The 16,707-nt window shown below is 39.6% G+C and overlaps 1 protein-coding gene across 1 annotated transcript; it reads left to right on the forward strand.

Moving 5' to 3' along the window:
- The first annotated feature begins 285 nt into the window (after positions 1-285).
- On the forward strand, positions 286-16,190 carry LOC141087480 (uncharacterized). The gene is made up of 11 exons (XM_073573033.1): positions 286-421; positions 2,795-3,031; positions 3,567-5,009; positions 5,249-5,341; positions 6,494-6,598; positions 7,079-7,188; positions 8,509-8,703; positions 9,974-10,136; positions 11,792-11,957; positions 13,734-13,828; positions 15,183-16,190. Exons 2-11 carry the CDS (start codon positions 2,884-2,886, stop codon positions 15,275-15,277), a joined length of 2,613 nt encoding a protein of 870 aa, XP_073429134.1. The 5' UTR covers positions 286-421; positions 2,795-2,883; the 3' UTR covers positions 15,278-16,190.
- Positions 16,191-16,707: the final 517 nt, after the last annotated feature.

Below are 16,707 nucleotides of genomic sequence, written 5' to 3' on the forward strand. Positions count from 1 at the left end.
AAACGAAAACTCAAAAACAGAAAATCGCAATGTCCCAAAGGGGTTAAAATGACTACAATGAATGTATCAGTCTGCGCCTACAATACATCCGAATTATTCGTAATGAGATATCCGGGAGGTAATCAGTGATATAAATAGCCTGGGGATGACTTCACAGCTTTTGTCATAACATATCTCTGAAATGGCCACCTTGTCACAATGTTATGTGAGAGGTTATCGGAGACTGGAGGAACGAGGAAGTTCTTCACTTGCAATATCCCAAAGTTACGTTTCTTTACAGCAGGAAACAAAAATTGGAAATTCTAAAGGCTCAGTGAGAAATCTCTCCGCCCCTGGAGTAAGAGTATAAATGTGCGGCTCTCCGGCAGTCATGAAGAAGCTCTGGAGTCTAGGAGAGCACAAGACGGTTGCTGACTGCCAGGTAGGGCTCAAGCCTCTCATGAATGATGTGTATGTTGTGCTCACTATGCTTCTTTCTGTGTTATCTGACATTATGGAGACAGAACAATAAGGATAAAGTGCATGAAAGGTGATAATGCGAACAAGGCTCTCACACAAAAGTTTCACCTTGTTTTTGCTACATTAACTTGTAGAGTCCTACGTCTCTCTATTTTTGAGATATTGCAGCGTGTGGAGTTTAGCTTTCTTTGGATTTTTTCTAGATTGATAGTTATGTAAGTAGATGATAGATATGTGGGCAGAGGATTTCTAAGCAGATAGATGGTTGATAGCTAGATCTTGGATGCATAGAAATAACAGCGCAATGAGAACAGTAATAGTCTACTTTTATGCAATAGCTTATTATAGAAGTTCACACTGAAGTGGAAATAATTAACAGTATATGGTATTTTCTGGAATCATATACAATTGGAATCTATAAAGAAAGTATAAAAGTGTAGAACAGTTGCAGCATTTTATTATAAGACACACCTAGTTTATGGCATTAACGTGCCTAGCGGTTGCTAATGCTGACCATTATGAGGAGAATTCACAATAATTAAGAAAATAGGAATAGGTTTCTAGAATATCGGAGTGTGAGCTAGGGAGGGAGGTCTGATCATTCATAGCTCCCCATCGGAAGGCTGCAGAGAAGGAGTGAAACTCTCTATTTGTCAAACACGTATTTCAGGTCCTGTGTTTTTTTATATTTTGGGTTAGCCATGATGAAATAGAGATTGAATCTTATTGGATCATTTCTGCATTGCTGGACATTATCTATGTTAGGTATTGAAAAACCTGTGGATACAGGAAAATGTCCATGCGTACGCTGAGTCCTGAGCCTAGTGGAGAATTGATTTTTGGAACATGTTCTCAAAATAAGTTGTTCTTTAAAAGGGTTTTTCACCTTTGGGGACTGATGCCTGTATTTGGAGCTAAAAAACATTTTTGCACTTTGGTTTGATTATAAATTTTTCACTGTTTGGCTTTTACAGAGTACTTGTTTCTCTGCCCCTTCTACTTTAGTGTAGTCTGTGGCCAAGAGGGGCTCAGAAAATGACAGAAGAGTTAAAAACTGTCCTGTTAGATGTCAGATCAAGCTCACTGACAGATTCTCAGGTCAACCTCTTTACCTGAAACTTGTTCTGTTAGATAAAGAAGTTACACACTTTCTTTTTCTGGTTTCCTGAGCTGATTTAATGACCACAGACCACATTCTGATTGCCGTGTACTTCCTTCTGAAGTCAACCTTGTGATTGGTCTATTGGTTCATTTTTTTCTTTCTCTGGATCGACTGAGGTTTTTAAAAAGTTATACTTTGGACCTAAATTTTCTAAACCGGCTAAATATGTAACTATTTAATACAATGCATATTGGAAAGTTGAGAGAAAAATTCCAGCTCACCCGTCAGTGCATCTTGATAGCCTCGGGAGCACGGACTCGCTGTGTCAGGGTGTAAAACATCCAAGGAAAGGCATCCAGCTGAACCAACTTAGTGAAAAATGAATTTTATTCCCCAAAACTTCATACATAGAGGATAAAAATCTTCAGTACAGTGACAGACAAGTGATGATATCGACGCGTTTCTGGAGACTAAGCATCCTTATGATTAAGGGAGCTTAGTCTCTAGAAACGCGTCAATATCATCACTTGTCTGTCACTGTACTGAGTATTTTTATCCTCTATGTATGAAGTTCTGGGGAATAAAATTCGTTTTTCACTAACTTGGTTGAGCCTGACGCCTTTCCTTGGATATCGGAAAGCTGCCGATCTTTACAATTTAGTAATTAATATTTACGTAAGACTGGTAAAACCACTTAAGGCTTAATTTACGCAGAAATGCATGAAACTCTAAGAAAATATTACCAATGTAGCACAAATGCTTTGCCCCATAAATACATACATGGCACAATAGCAACTTACAGTAAGAAGGTGCTCAGCACGCCCAGTGAAAATAAAAGATCTGTATGATTTTACTACAGTAACAATTAACAAGCTCAAAGTGACGTTTTGGCCTGTAAGTCGGGGCCTTCCTCAGACAAACCGATTGTATGACACCAGTACAGGCGTTCTTGTGTGGTGGCTCCTGCCTCTAGGGAAAGGCGCCTATACTGTCCTACTTAATGACGTCATACAGCCCTCTTGCATTGGCTGAAATGCTACTTTGACTTTGTGGATTGTTATTCTAATACAATCTTTTCATTTCAGCGGGAATGATGAAGAATACCTTCTTATTAAACTGTAAGGATATTTGGAACTCTTCTCGTTCACCAATTTATTGGAAGTGCCATATATCTTCTGTTCTCCATAATAATTAATGACGCATTAGAGTAATAATTTCTTTATAATTTTTTAGGATTCTCCATTTAAATATTTGAGTTTTTACTGGAAGAATAGAAACTTTGGACCTGGAGGAAGAGTGTTCATCAATAAGGAACATCCAAAATGGAAGGGTTTCCGGCAGTGTTTTACAGTGAGCCAGCCGTGCTAGGCCTCCTGGCTAATGCCGTCAGTGCATTCCTTGTTTGTATGCAGAACTTCTCCCTATTTAATACATCTATTAGCGCTGGAGGAGCAGAAAACATTCTTGCAGGTAAGAAATCCACTCTGTATTTTTGTTGACTGTTAGTAACTAATTATTTATTTAGTACAAGTCGTGATCTCACATTCTCCATCAATAATAGCTGAGCACCAACAGATTGGACTTAATATGTTGTGTGATTTGTAATCAAATAGTTATTGATGGAAAGTCCAATCAGACACACAAGATTTATCCAGTCATTAAGGTATTTATTAGCTCCGCCTAGGCATCGGTTTCATATGGTGCCAAAGTCACTTACCCCATGTGCAGGCATTGCAGTATCTTAGGCATCTATGGTTACGACCACTCATATAGTAACAGCTAGTTAGATGTTAGTGGTCGTAACCTTGACCACCTAAGCTACTGCAATGCTCTGCACATGGGGTAAGTGACATAGTTAATCAGAGGAACTATACTACATTTCTAATAGGAAGTATTTGCTAGTATTGTTATTATTACACCTACTACTTATTGGGATAGGTTCTTAGTGTGCACAGGCTAAAAGGTTTAAGATAAAATGTAAATTTTTTCCCCCTTTGCATTGCAGGTGTTCATCTGATTCTCATTGGAGGCATTAGTCAACTCATTGCTGGATTCCTTTCTTTTCGGAAGTACGACCATCTTAGTGGCACTGCTTTCCTTGCCTTCTCTGCGTTGTGGAGCAGTTATGGTGCCACACGAATCGTTTTGGGCTCTGAGTCAGGTCTCCACAACAGTAACAGTTCCTCTGTAGATACCATCACTCACATTCCAGTCAATGAAGGGGCCGTGGCTGGACTGGTGGCTTACATTTTAATTGCCTTCATCCTAGCATTTTGCTCTGCGACAGTCAACTACATAATGCCTTTTGTGTTTGGGGCTTTAACCCTAACATTAATATTTGAGGCAGTAGGGCTATTTGGCCGCTGGGCCTTAGTGGTATCTGGGGTTTTGGAGTTAATAATAGTATTGTGTGGACTTTATGGAGCAGGAGTTTTACTTCTGAAAGGCCTTACCCAGAGATATGTACTTCCAGGATTTGGAAATTCTCTTTTCAATGTTCTACTTCTTGGTTCTGCCAATCGTAACTCTTCTAAAACTGCTGAAGAAGAAAAGAAAAAAAATACAAAGTATGCTGAGCCCATGGCACTAGGTTACCTGTGTGATACCATCTCACCCTTCATCATGGCATTCTACTGCTTTGGGTACATCAAAAACTTCTATGTAGGTTGCATCTGGATCAGCATCAATGTGCTTTCCCAAATATGTTCCAGTTATTACAGTTATCTACGAGACGATGTTTACCATGCTACTAAGTTTGCTTTTCATGGGACTTTCTGGTTGGTTAAGTCTTGGGAAGAGTTCACCATTACAGTAGTAGTCTCACCAGAGATTATCTCCAAGAGTAGAGAGTCAATGGTTGGCGACTGGTTTTTTGTGACTGTTTCATGTGTCTTTTGCTTTTTGTCATTAAATAAGGACTTACTAGAAGTGATACATAATATGGCATTTGCTGTCGTGACTGTATCTACAATCCAGCAGATTCCAAGCATGGCTGGATACATATTTTTTGGAGTGACTTGCAGCATATTTACCTCAATTTCTCTCTACACAACATTTTCAAGCCTTGTGAATTCCATTGCAGAAAAAGTATTAATACCCATTGGAAATGTAGTCGTAGCCAAGGCAAAGTTTCAAAATGTTCTTGTTTGGAGCAGAAAATGTCTCAGGAGGCAAGGAGAAGAACTGGACATCAAGGAGAACCTCAGCTCTCGTCCTTCAGACCCATTGTTCTATATATGCAATGGATTAGCTGCTCTGGCTGCTATTCAGAGCTCATTAGACTATACAATCCAGGCGCATCTGTCTATTCCCTGGGTCCTTATACCCGGTGCTATTATCCAGCTATATGTCAGTCGAATTGATGCTCAAGCGGGGCGAAGATTTGGCTCAGTTCTGCCATTTTGCTTTTCTGCCGTCTGGGCTACCTGGGTGTGGCTGCGATTTGCAGGTAGGTGATTTGAATTCACGTAATGCATTATATCATACAAAAAGTTAATGTAATTACAAAAATTAAATTATCTCTGGTGTAAAAGTCTATTTTTTTCTTAGAGCTAATCATGTTTAAAATTATATCTATATAAATATTCTCCATTTTATATTAATTGTGCAAAGAAATTACAACTTAATCTAATGAACACTGGTGCTCCTTGGGGGTCTGTAAATCTAATAAATGGCATTTATCCTTAGGTTCTTTGCTGGGAATCACTGCAGATAATGATGGAGGTTTCACGGCTGGTGCAATTGCTTTTATGGTAATCGACCTATTTCTTATAATGTTTGGTAAGTATAATTTGTAGTTACTACTTCAGGGAAATTGAGAGGTTGTTTAGAGATTAGAAGAAGGAAAACCGGGTCGCTTCAGCATCTGCAGCTTAACAGTAATGCTTAGTGGGAGCTGAACGTCAAGTTTGTATATTAAAGGCAAAGGAAAGTTATTATACTATTTATATAGACTTTTCTATGTCTGAGAGCAGTGTTCCCCAACTTCAGTCCTCAAGAGCCATGAACAGGTCATGTCTTCAGGATTTCCTTAGCATTGCCTAGGTGATGGAATTATTGCCTGTCCTGATGATACAATTATCACCTGGGCAGTACTCAGGAAATCCTGAAAACATGACCCGTTCATGACTTGCGAGGAGCAGAGTTGAGGAACACTGTTTTAGAACATTGAATAGAAGGATTTGCTTTGGATTGATAAGGAGAAATGAAAGTGTCCCCACTCCATGCATTATTTGTTACCTGGCCATGACGGTGGTAAAATCTGATTATTAACATATTTCATCACAAGTGTGGCAACTAAATAAATTGCTCTAAAAGGACAGCAGGTGCAACAACTGAAGCCCCCCATACACATCATACTACTGTTGGCCGCACCAAATGGGATTGGCAGGTTCGACCAACACTCTAATGTGCATGAGGGCATTGGCCAACTGAATTTGAGATGTTGATTGGACATGTCCGATTTTAGAAATTGTTCTCCCTGAAAAAAGCCATCAACAAAGATGTCCATCTGTGGCTTTCACATAGAGGACACAGAAACACTTGGCCAAATGAGTCCTCATATGTATGTAAGACTCGGTCTGAGATGGCTTACAGCCTATCAGCCAAAGCTTCGTTCTGCCAAGAGCCATCTAATGTGTATGGAGTTTTAAGCCAACCGATGCACACAATATTCACAAACAAAGGAGTCTAAGACCACTAGATAACCTCAAGTGATGAGATACAAGATACAGCAAATCTGCAGAATGAATACTTTATAAGAAACATGTATTTTTCTGTGACATTTTTGATGGGTGGCTCACATTAAGCACTGCTGTTGAAATATTTACTAGGATAAAACCATCACTTGATAAAATTTAGTTGACCGTTAAAAAAAAAATAATTTTACAGATTTTACTTCAGACCCTTATGTTCTTCATTGTTTTTTTGCAGCTACTCATGCTAACACTGTTCTTCTACTTGTTACTGTCATGATGGAGGTTGTGATTGTCAGCTTCCTCCTCTTCACACTGGAAAAGCTCCCGCTGCAGTTCGAGAGTAAGTGCTATATAAAATCTAAGGGGTGCTGAAGATTTACGTAAATTATTGACAATGTGAATATTATATATTGAAAAGTGAAAATAAATATCTGCAAATGTTATTTTATTCCTATAGATGTCCATAAATTATATATTTAACCTAAAATTACTTTATCTACTAAAACTTAGACCACCCTCATCAGGGATTGTAAACACAACGTCTTTTTCAGGCTGATTCTGAGCCAGAAACCGACTGAAAAGCATTAAATAAGCACTCAAAAGAAGGAACATATGTATTGCTATGTCTGCCTGTTTTTCTTGGGCCTCTCCTTCTTTCACATCTCCTCTCTATAAACTGATAAGTGATAAGAGGTGTTCTTACCTCCACGTGTCCTATTGATTTATATAAAAATAATTTGAAATTCACTTTTTTTTATATTTTATCTGGTATTAATATAGCTAACTTCATTTTTGTCTTTTCCAATTTCTTCCCCTCCAGTAACCGTGCTTTCCATCTTTAGCATCATTTGCCTTTATGGCTTTGTGGCTTCTATGATAAATTGCTTGTTCAACAAAGAACTGATTCCACTGGGACCTCCATTGTTCAAGGTAAGCACTACCTAGTAATGGAATAGGTGGCCCAGGTTAAGAATTACTTGTCTGGTTTTATAATGGTTGATGCAATATCAAATGCATGGGAAAAGGGATATTGTGATAAAAACTAGTATTTCTCACCTGACCCATTTTGGAATTCCATGCGTCAATTTCACCTGTTTGTTTTTTACTATTTGTATGATTAAACTAAACACTTGGGTGATTCTATTAAATCATAATGAGTGAAACACTTTATACCTGAGTTAGTGGGGCTTTACTGATGAGGCAGCACTCAATGAGATCAACAAAGTTATAACAGAGAATCTATGCCATTTGCATAGTGGGGCTGCTTAGTCACATTACATTACAGCAGGCATGGATCAAAAATTACATAATAAGCCATGGCGTTGACAAAAATGTTCGTTAGGTGCCTACTACTACTGCATCACTTTTACTTACATAGACTGTACCATTCAAGCTCTTCACAAGGTGAGCACAAACTGTTATCATAGGCACTGATGATGATTAGGCAGCTCCTGCCATGCAGTTATAATGAAGAATATGACAATGAATATATACTTTGCCTATGAGAATATAGGAGGGAGGATAATTACACTGTCACTCCACTAGGATGAGATTTTACCACCTTCATCTCACCATGTGATGCTGTGCTGTGATGTTATCAGATTAATAGCATACAATAAAAAGAGAAAGTAGTTGATCAAAAATTTCTTAATAACCTATGGCATTGAACACATGTTAATTTAGTGCCTACTCGACCTGTATGTATCATTCAAATTTATACAAGTTCATACAAGTTCTTTATAAGGTTGGCACAAACTCTTATCATAGGCACTGATGATGATTAGAGACCTCCTGCCATGCAGTTATAAAGAGGAATATGACAGTTCTGTCTCCATGAATATATACTTAGCTATCAGGATATAGGAGGAAAGATAATTACATTGTGCCCTCAGCAAGGTGAGATTGTACTACCTCCATCTCACCAAGTGATGCTGTGCTAAGATATTATGAGATTTTTAGCATAGAATAGAAGAGCAAGTAAAGTGAAATATTTAGTTCAAGATGGTTTATGAGTAGGAAGGAGGTTGAACCGTAGGGGAGTACAATACACGTGAAAAAAGTCCACCATGTGATAGACCATCAGGTGGGGTTGTTGTAATAAAAAAATCATGTTTTCAAGTCTACTTTAAGCTCATTTTTTCTAATGCCCTCTGTATATTTTCGTGAGTCATTAAGGACATGACAAGGAATAAGCAGTTAAGCAGTTAATATTGGAATAATCATTAACTTTGTAACATAATGTTGTCATAGAAGCAAATGCCAGAGAACAAGGAAGCTGTTCCTAGTTCATGCGCCCTGCCTCAGTCTCATCGTACAAGTGGCCTGAGAAGTATAGCAAAAACACTGGAAAGTGGAGGTGTATGTGGCATCCCAACAGATACCGTCTATGCTTTGGCTGCTTCATGCAAACATCCAGATGCCATCAGCAGAATCTATACCATAAAGGTGAGACTAACAAAACCCTACAGTCTTATTGAATAATCAGATGGTATAAACTAAATAAAAGTAGTGAGCCTCCTCACTTTGGCATGTCAGACCTGACATGTCACTCTGCACATGGAGAAACATTACCTCTTAAATCCCAGTCAGAAACTGCTCATTAGAGCCAAATCAGATCTCGTGCTTTGCACTGATGAAGGGCAACACCCCAAAACATGTGTCTGCAAATTGAGAGGTTGCACTAGAGTTCTATTCTTCTTCCTCTCTGAAGAGGCAATTTTTATACTAAAAAATAGGATCTTACCTTGTTTTCACACCCCATAACTGAAAACCAGTGGCTCTCAGAAGGAAATAAGTAATTTTCTTCCAGTAGCCATGCTTTCTGTAAGGTGGCCAGGCAGTGTTGTGTAACGTTATTTACCTGCAGATTTACCCAATATCTGTAAAGAAAGGTTCCCTTTAAAGGGATTGACAATGTATTCTGTAGATGTTTCAGGTTACAAGCAGTGTAATATGCAGGTAGTTCGGAAGAGCGTGGTTCTTGAAAAGATAAGCCTATGTACTGGTAATGATATGATGAGCCATACTTAACCAGGCAAACAAGTAGATAAAAGTGAGTGCCTGTATTAATGGCAGCACAGGAATGTCTCTCTGGGAGAAGGTGGAGACAGTATATGGTGCACGTGAGGAAGAACATTCTTGGTGTGTCTCTGTTTTGATGAGGAGATCAGATTGGACATCTATTGAGAAATCAAGCACTCTATTAATATCTAAATCTGTATTGACATTGATGTAACATCCTGCACTAGTTTATTGAGATATACTCAACTGCATTTTTCTCACTTTGGGATGATCTAGAGCGGTCACAGATCCATGGTGTTCTCATGGATGGCGTAAATGTGTGTGTAATAGGCACATGTGTAATACTTAATATTAACGTCTTAATAATTAGAACAACATTTTTTTATGAGTGCTGAACTTACTAATAGTGAAACAAAGGTGGGGCATTGCTGGTTTATGTGGAGCTTTTCTATATTGGCCCTGTCCTCCACAGATACTCTGCAAGCAAGTTATCTATACACTGTGTCATTGTCGCCCATGTGTTTTCCAAAAGTGAGAACACTTTGAGATTTAGTAGTACATCAATGCTCCTACTGTCACATATATACTGTAAGATATATTGCACACTGTCACATATATACTGTCACATACATACTGTCACATATATGATGTCACATATATTTAATCTTTCTATAACATATGATGTTTCCTGCAGGAACGACCTTCAGAGAAGCCCATCTGTATATGTATTTCTAGGCTGCAACAGTTGAGGGTAATAAATCCTCCATTCAGTCCACTATTGTGGAGATTCATGGATTTAGTCTATCCTGGAGGGATAAGCTGCATTGTAAAGAAAGGTGAATGGCTAAAACGACTTGGTAAGTGAATTATATAGTATTTCTTCTTCGTTATTGTAAATTTTATTTAGCAAGGAAAATAAAAAGACATAATGTATACCTGGTACCTAGATGGCCATTTCCTTCTGTAGCCATGCTTCCATGCACAGGGCATTGTCACTGTGTAGCCACTAGTTTGCCTCCTGCTACCTAGTTCCATTGTACTCTTACATAGCTTAATGGGAACGTGTCATATTGAAAATAGTGTCTAATCTGCAGGCCGGACACCATAGAGCAGAAGAAGCTGATCAGATTTATATCCATATTTGTGTGAAAAGTTTCAGTAAAATTTGCATTTTAGTCCTTGAAATCCCTGATGTTTGTATGCATATGAATCCAGTAGGTAGTGCTACTATTGATTGACAGTCATCCCTGTGTAACTATGCATGGAGACATAGTGTTCAGGTGCTCAATAAGTGCCTGGGAGCTCAAAAAATGACTAACGGCTTAACAAAAGTCACTCTATTTACCAGTTCTCAGGGGATACCTTGATTTTTACCCTTTAACCCCTGTACATGGATGGGGACTTAGACATCAACCCCTTAGTTTAGGACCATGCAGTCATCTGCTAGCCAATGGTTCAGGCTGACAGGAGTGGTCAGGTAGTTGAGTGAGAACCAGGAGCACATTCAATGTACAAAATAAGAAAGCCAAGGAATAGTCAGGAAACGAGCCACATTCAGACAACAGGAATACGAAGAAATTAACCTGGAGCTGAGAGCGCAGGACTGAACCAGAGCAGTTAGACTTAACTAGCAGTGGAAGTCAGAGGTTTAGGTGTTTAAATAGAAGACAGCCTAGCCTGCGTCCATCATAAAGGAGCAAGCTAAACAGCCAGGAGTTAACTCCATAGCTTCCTGACTGACAGCACCAAAAGTCTGTGGAGACAAACAGGACTGTCACTTTGATGCTTTGTGTTGCCTACAACTAAGATGTAGCACCTCCCAGAGACTGAAGTGAAAACAGAAGAGATACTTACCAGCCTGGAAGTTTGCTATAGCTGTCAATCTCTAGTCGGACCACCCACTGGACTCCTATGCATATAAACACCAGGGATAATAATGAATAAAATTCAAGTAAGACTGGGGTCACATGCGAGAAAATCTAGGCCGATTATACAAATGACACTCAGCTCCAACTCTACTGCGAGCATCATCCAAGTGTCAGTGCTCTGAGTTCCGGTCCCCTCACATGAGAGAATCCCAGCGCAGTGTGGAGGAGATGGAGAAAGTAATTTCTCCATCTCCTACATTGCTGGTGTCCGAGTGCTGTCCGATGTTTCACACGCACCCATAGACATGTATGAGAGCGTACAATCCGACTCTTGGATCCTCCCACAACATGCTGCTTTTGTTCTTTTGCACCGAATCGGCTTGAGAAAATAATCTGCGCTGTCTCACAGTATACCATTGGTCAGAGTGCTGCGAGATAAAACATCAGATAGTACTCGGCCGTTTATCTTTCCTACATATCATTCTGCTCAGCTTCTGCTCTGTACCATGCAGGTACAACATGACAGGTGCCCATAAAATGTCTGTCAGCCCCTTTTTTCGTTATGATGTTTTATATGCAAATGTTGTTGAACCATGCAATTTTCTGTTGATATTCATGTCTCCTTGGCTTTCTCTGTATTCTAGGAGTGGGTGCCGCTTATGAATACGTTGGGACCGCTGAGTCCATAATGATCAGAGTCCCAGACCACTCCGTTACAGCCCATCTCACTGACATGACAGGACCATTAGCGATTACATCTGCCAACCCCAGTGGAGAAAGTGACAGTACTCACCACGATCATGTCATAAAGTAAGCTTAACAGTCTGAATATAAGCGAGAAATGAGGAATATTTCCTTTTATTGCCTTTATAACCTGCGGTGGCTAAAGCCCGGCCATAGTTACAGATCATACTTCTTTATGTAGTTTAATATGGGCTGCAAACTATGCTAACATGTAACAGCTGGGACATTGGGCGACTATCCACCATAGCCAAAAAACACGGTTAGGTTGCTGAGGGATTTACTAGAATAACCAACACCTGCTATGTAAGAGGCAATCTCTATGTCACGCGGTCGGAATTACAGCAGGAGATTCTGTTGTAAATTCTGGTGTGTTGGCGGGAGAAATGCTGCATAAAATAAGAGCATTTTTGCCACTTTTTTGCAACTTTTTTAATACGTTTTTGCTGCATATTTTTTCCCACTTCTTAGTATTGTGAAATCTACTGTAAGAATTGACGTGCTCTAGAGTTAAATCTGCAAGGAAAAAATAATTAGTGTGTAAATAAGACTTTAGGAACCTCATTTGCCAGTACTAGGAAATTCTTCAGGTTTTGTGGCAAAACCGCATGGAAAATAAGCAACAAAAATGCAATGTGTGCACATATCTTTATTAGTGTATAAATCTTGTCTCAAGACATAATACAGTTATCAAAAAACTGACCAGCACCTCCCAACAGAATAAGTGTGAACAGGTGCAAGCCGTCACGACTACACAGCTGCTCTGCAATGCTATAAGATGCAAACATTGAATATATGAAGTTGGATCTGCATTTCTGCTATAGAAAATGTTAGAAAAGGAAAGTGCTTAACGCACAAATTGACCAATTCATGAGAGCCCACCAGCACGACAAGGATTGGGATTCTAACCTTATTTGCCTCTCCCGGGCAGGAAGGATGCAGCAAAGAAGAACGTCTTGTAAGTTGTCTCTGGATGATGGGCTCTCATGAATTGGTCAATTTGTGCGCTAAGTACCGTACCTTCATTTTTTAACATTTTCTATAGCAGTAACGCAAATCCAACTTCATATATTCAATGTTTGTATATTATGTCTTTTCTGAGTGCAGCTGTATTCTCAAGACATAATACAGACATCTAGTGTTAAACATATGCCTTTATGCAATGAAGCAACAATTTGCTAACATATAACATGGTGCCATTATTGAAATTATTCCCATTAGAAGTTTCCATAATGGAAGTGCAGAGCTGTAGGCAATAAAAAAAATCCCCTTTCCTATCTCTCCCATCATCAATGTACAGGTAGATTACACATGGCCAAGATTTCAGAGGCAAGAAACCATCCATCATAAAACAGCCGAGCCGTGCTGTCAGGTACATGGCAGGTTGAGCCAGTACGGGCAGGTTGAGCTGGAACAGACAGTTTCAGTTGCATGTGACCTGCTGGTTTTTGCCTTAGTAGTATACAACTGATGCCATTGTCAGACAGTGCAAAGTTTCTCTGTGCTCTTTAGGGATCAGTCTGACAATTAAGTATGTAAATGAGATCTTGGAGTAATGATGCAAGAGCATTAAACACCCTACAACATTTTTTGGCTGAGCCATCTGGATGCTCCATTTGCTAAGAGATAATATGTATGCATAGGGAGAGTGCTAATTTAGGCTCCATGATTATTAGAGTTTGATACTTGGCAACATTTATTGATTATGTTGGTGTAAATATGATGTCTTTCTATTCTGCTGTATATGTTGGACATATCAGGAAATGATGAATATGTAGAGGTCCTCTTATGTCTCGTCACGTCCTAATGACGTACAATGACATGTATTATGTGATTTCTCCCCAGCCGTCTGAGCCACAAATTGGATGCTGTTCTGTGTGATGGTTATTCCAACGAGATCGTAGGATCAACAGTCGTAATCTGCACCAAAATAGATGAAGGTATCAAAATGATATACACACCCAAAACTTCTAATAGGAACTGTAGAAAATAATGATAAGGCTAAAAAATCTTATCAGCAGATATTTCTCGCCACTAAAGCTTTGCCCCTGACCTGAAGAGCATTCATAGCTTCAGTATGGGGTTGCTACTCATTATTGGGGAATTATTGGAAGCAAAAATATTGTTTAACGGGAGCCTGTCACCAAAGAAAATGCTATTAACCTGCAGATAAGGGGTAAATCTGCAGGTTAATGTAAATAGCGTTATTAACCAACCTGGTGCTCACACATAGCCGAACCTTGCTGGAGAAAATGAACCTTATTCCCTATGCATTGTCCTGGTTTCAGTCAAGAGGGTGATGCAGCACTGGTTCAGTTATTGCTCTGAGTATACAGAGAGATGGCTGTAACCGCTCTTTACACTGAGCAGTGACTGAACCCGTACTGGCTCCGCCCCTGTGACCAGAACTCTACTGGGGGAATAAAGCTGATTTTCTCGCTTCAGAATTTGTTTAAGTGCCAGCACTGGGCAGGCTAGTAACGGTATTAACCTGTAGATTCATCCAATATCTGCAGGTTAATATCGTTTTTTTCTAGAGACAGGTTCCCTTTAAGTTTCCTCTTTGGAAATCTTGGTTGGCTTACATTCCATGAGCAGCACAGGTGATGGAAGAGGCGTTGGCACCAGACTCTCTGGGTGGCACAGCCTCTGTTCAGCACCTGCGACTATGGTGACTGGGTGTGTGCTGCCCAGCTGGAGTAATCAGCTTTCTGCTTTGGCCTATGAGACAGCACCACACCCTACTGGTACTTCCAGCTTACTGCTGGGAGCTGCCAGATATAGTTTGTCTACTTTGCTTCTGTCCTTTGCTTTCAGCTCCTGTTTTGCTTATTTGTATTCCTGTTGTCTGACCACAGCCAATTTCCTCACCATTCTTTTGACTTTCAATTTTGTACCTTCACTGTCCTTGCCTGGCTACTTGACTTCTGCCAGCTTGCACCATCGGCCAGCATGTGACTCCATAACCGAAACCCAGTATATCCTGATCACTGTACAGGGTTTAAAGGGTGGAATGCCAACGCAACACATGCAATCTGGTACACAGAGTGAGTTATGCTAAGCCTGTCCATGGTAGCCATTTTGGACATGCCAGGTGACCACTGACAGGTTAACGACACAGGTCCCAAATGGGATATTTCTCAAAATTATCTTCATATGTTCAAATAGGGATGTGGAAAGAGATCATCCAAAGAGGCCAAATTCTTTAATCCATAAAAACATAACAAAGACTACTTTGATGTAGGTTTGCATCTTAAACATTATTATTTACCACCTGACATCACTTTATTTCAGGATCTATTACAATATTACGTGAAGGCTGTGTGCCAGCGACCAAAATAATGGCGCTGTTTGAGCGTGCTAAGAACATGGAGCAAGAAGTGTTATAAGAACAAGGTGGCATGAATGGAAAGTAGTCCTGCTGGTGGGACGAAAAAATATAAATGCAAGTGTGAATATTGTATCTTCATATGTTTTGTATCCTTACTGTATTTATTGTTCTATGCAAATGTGAAGAACCATTATTTTATTTTATAAAGTGTTGCTAAGTTTGATTAAATAAAACTGTACAAAACTCAATTTCACAGGTAGCTAGAGAATCCTACAGCAAAAATTGGAAAAGAGCATTATCTAACCACTTGTAGCAAAAAAGTGACTTCAGGATGTAAATTAATGAATATTTTTTCTTATCCCTTAGTTTCCCAGAAGTGTGTGTTTAATTTTCTACTGTTCCTTCATGTCCCCCTTTCTATCATGGACTGTCATCATGAAAGTGACCTCTTTTCTAAGTGTCGATAGGCCCTGACAGCCGTTTTACTTTTTGCACTGTTAGTTAAATCTGTGTATTCTAACCATTGAAGGGGTGCTCTGAGCACAGGGGAAAGCTTATTAATAGCAATCTTAAATTAAGACAGCCTAAAACTAGACCACACAAACAGAAGATGTGCCTAAGACATGAGTGACTAATACTGTGTGATCCACAGTTTTCCTTACACCACCTCTTGTTTGACCTAGTAGACCAATGTTTAGGACCAAAATTCCGGAGTCATTTGGCATATCTACTGTTTCTTCTTTTTACCAAAATAAGTCTCCATTTCTAAACACTTTTCAAACCAGTCTAGTGAGAGGGAACCTGTCAGGTGATTCATGCTGCTTGGAATTTGGCCAACATGAAACAGGTTCCTTTAGGCAACACCTTTAATTGATTCATTTTTAGGTTCTTGGAGTAAACAGGTCTAGTTTCTCTTGATTAGGACTCATACTCACTTGTGAGAGACTCGCGTGATGCTCGTGCGAGTCTCTAGCATGAAAACCTGGCACTGCCACCGGCACTGGGACCGGAGCGTCGGCTGCATAGAAATACATGCAGCCGCACGCTCCTGTCTGGGTGCCGGCGGCAGTGCCAGGTTTTCATGTGAGAGACTCGCACGAGAATTGTGCGAGTCTCTCACAAGTGAGTATGAGTCCTAATACTGAATTTTCTTTTTGCAAACTCTGCTTATTTAAAACACTAAAGTCATTCTGTAAAATAGCGTTTTGGTGTTACACTGTTCATATTCTTCTAAATCTTTAATCTCAAGATTGTTTTCCCATTAACTAAAATAGCCACAATGGAGTTACTTCAAAAAAATACTTTAGAAGGTACTTTAGTTAAATATATTGCACTGTTTATGAGATAAAGAAATATCTTTTGCCCCAGGAAAATAATCAGGAAGCGCTCTCACATCCAGGGTGCCATACTGGTCCGTTTTGAGTTTGGTTGATCCTGTGCGATGTGTCCGCTTATTACTTCTCCTCTGCCCTCTGACACAACTTGTTC

Source organism: Dendrobates tinctorius, unplaced genomic scaffold (genome assembly GCF_039654945.1).
Source record: "Dendrobates tinctorius isolate UK_male_01 unplaced genomic scaffold, ASM3965494v1 ptg000034l, whole genome shotgun sequence".
Lineage (NCBI taxonomy): Eukaryota > Metazoa > Chordata > Amphibia > Anura > Dendrobatidae > Dendrobates > Dendrobates tinctorius.

What these genes read in the sequence shown, in the direction of transcription:
- LOC141087480 (XM_073573033.1), top strand. Translation starts at nt 2,884, where the DNA reads ATGGAAGGGTTTCCGGCAGTGTTTTACAGTGAGCCAGCCGTGCTAGGC. An exon ending in GCTCCCGCTGCAGTTCGAGA is followed by an intron (nt 6,599 to 7,078) that starts GTAAGTGCTATA and finishes CTTCCCCTCCAG; the next exon opens with TAACCGTGCTTTCCATCTTT. An exon ending in CTGCACCAAAATAGATGAAG is followed by an intron (nt 13,829 to 15,182) that starts GTATCAAAATGA and finishes ACTTTATTTCAG; the next exon opens with GATCTATTACAATATTACGT.